This window comes from Borostomias antarcticus (assembly GCF_949987555.1).
Source record: "Borostomias antarcticus genome assembly, chromosome: 3".
Taxonomy (NCBI): Eukaryota; Metazoa; Chordata; class Actinopteri; order Stomiiformes; family Stomiidae; genus Borostomias; species Borostomias antarcticus.
This window is the reverse complement of record NC_140236.1, coordinates 12223387-12225886: the sequence shown is the minus strand read 5'-3', so window position 1 is coordinate 12225886 and position 2500 is coordinate 12223387. Positions and strand designations below refer to the sequence as shown.

General features: G+C 39.0%; 1 protein-coding gene across 1 annotated transcript in view; it reads left to right on the top strand.

The window, feature by feature from the left end:
* Nucleotides 1-326, top strand: part of b4galt3 (UDP-Gal:betaGlcNAc beta 1,4- galactosyltransferase, polypeptide 3) — a gene marked incomplete at both ends in the record, with an annotated part of 7119 nt that extends 6793 nt beyond the window's left edge. The window contains one exon of the mRNA XM_084436020.1: nucleotides 315-326. Coding sequence (XP_084292146.1) covers nucleotides 315-326 — 12 coding nt within the window. The remainder of the gene's footprint in view (nucleotides 1-314) is intronic.
* Nucleotides 327-2500: the final 2174 nt, after the last annotated feature.

The following is a 2500-nucleotide window of genomic DNA, read 5'->3' as shown; positions in this document are numbered from 1 at the left end:
GTGTGTGTGTGTGTGTGTGTGTGTGTGTGTGTGTGTGTGTGTGTGTGTGTGCGCGTGTGTGTGCGTGTGTGTCAGTATCTCAACAGCAAACCCGCAGAATCTCCTGGTGATTCAAACACACCTTTCTCTGCCAATCGGACGCCAAGGTTTTCAAACTACCACTCCGCTGCCAGCCTGCTGCTGCTCGTAGCCAATCGTAGTCCAGCTGACTTCTGGCTTCAGCCAATCCATTCTCAGACACTGCTGCTGTCGGCCCGCCCCACTGTGTGGGTTTGTGTTTCTGTGCCTTTTCTCTTTTATGGCCCGTGTTATAGATTGGGATCTAGGGTCAGTTTATGGGTTGCCCTATCGAAACAGTGAAGATTATAATTAGGATATGCCAAACTAATTCCAGATCTGTGCTTATGTAGGCCTCTTCTACCTGGAGCGCCATTTTATATCCGTGTGCACCGATCAGAGCTCTCACACTCCAGATGTTATCAGATAACTGTAGAATTTATATTTATATAGAGAAAGGAAATGTTGCTTATTTGTTTATTTTGTCCTTGTACTTGTCCTTCCTTACTGTCTGGTGCCTCTATTAATTGTGATATTTTGGTTTTAAGACAATCAGAGCTTAGAATTGAAACTGTGTTACTTGCTAATTGGCTCAGAAACAGAGAAATGTCATAACTACTGTATCTTTGCGCCTGTCAGAAACCATATACCCAGTAGTTGTCTAGTTTGAAGTTAAAGTGAATGGATGTATTCATTATATTCCTGGTGATTCTACTTTAAATTTTTAGGTTTTTAAAATGTATGAACATGCATATGGTATTATACAGTAGAGATGTATGAACATGCATATTATGGTATTATACAGTAGATATGTATGAACATGAATACTGTATTATGGTATTATACTGTACAGTAGAGATGTGACTTACTCTAACATCTGCCAGTGTATGGTTGTGTAATGATAAGTGGTTATGTGGTGAAGTGATGATCCAAGCTTATCAACACTCAGCCGGTCATTTGTCACTTCACACATAATGGGTTCATCTCTATACTCTCAATACTATTGTGGCTTCCTTTCCTTCCTAGCCACTCAGCAGCACTTGCCTCAAAATACTGGACAGGAAATATGTCTTATATATCTCACCACACTCTCAACACACTGGACAGTACATATCTCTCCCCATGGGAGGAGAGGAGGCCATTTTAGCTTCCAGAGATGTGTGTAGTAAACCTCTTTGGGGTGAATGCAGTATTACAACATTTATTTAAGTTTTGCTTCCATAGAAAATAATCACTAAGGCACTAAGGCAGTACCTCCCAAACACTCATCCTGTTTTCATGTCACCCATTTTGAATGTAATGTATTATAGGAGGTGGGAACTAGAGGGCTCGGGTACTCGTTTCCAGTGGGGACTTTGGAGGCGCCCACCTACACTACACTGTATTTCCTGCTGCTATGTGATTGGATAGCGGTCTAATTTGTATATCTGCATAGTTTGAGAAAAGGATATCATATTTATTCTATGGAATCATTGGAATCATTAGAAGATATATACTATATTTTCTTTTAGAGTGATTTCTCCACCATATCATGTATTACAGTCATATAATTTATTGCACTTAACATCTGTATTACAGAAGCTCATTTGAATGTATTTTATTTGTTGAAGCACTGTTTGTGCTAACTCTACTGTACCTAGTTTACAATACATTTTTAATAGAACAAATAGTGATCATTACAGATGAACATCCTCATTGCTATTGTTATAACTGTCTTAATAATACAATGATACTTTAGTATTCATAACAAGAAGCTCATCTCTTACTCCCTTTCCCCTCAAACCTACTTATGAATGTTTTGAACCTCTGGGAGAAGATGTGCAGTTTTTCCGTTGAAAGTTTGGTTTTGTGTGGGAACCATCTCCAACACAGTTATGAATCATACAGAGCTGGGTCAAATACACTATTTGCACATACTTTCAAATACTCGAGGTGCATTTGTTGCAGTACACTTTGTAAAATGTTAGCTAGTGGTTGAAAAGTCTAAAGTGCAAACTCTAAATACATACATACATTAAAAGTACTTAAAATACTCAATGTATTTGACGGTGGTGCAGTTCCCTGTCATATTGTAGACCAACAATGTAGAACCTGTTAACTTGACCAGAACAGAATAGTCTGGTATGATCCACACAATCACTAACATGTGCTTTGGCAATAGCAGCTTCACACACTTCCTCCTCACATACAGGGCCACTGTTTATAGAGGAACATACCACTGTTTAACAGTGGGGAGGTAGAGGGACATACCACTGTTTAAAGGTGGGGAGGTAACATGCCACTGTGTAAACGTGAAGGGATAGAAGGACATACCAATGTTTAAATGTGGGGGTATAGAGGAACATAACAATGTTTAAATGTGAGGGTAAAGAGGAACATAATGTTTAAATGTGAGGGTATAGAGGAACATAACAATGTTTAAATGTGAGGGTATAGAGGAACA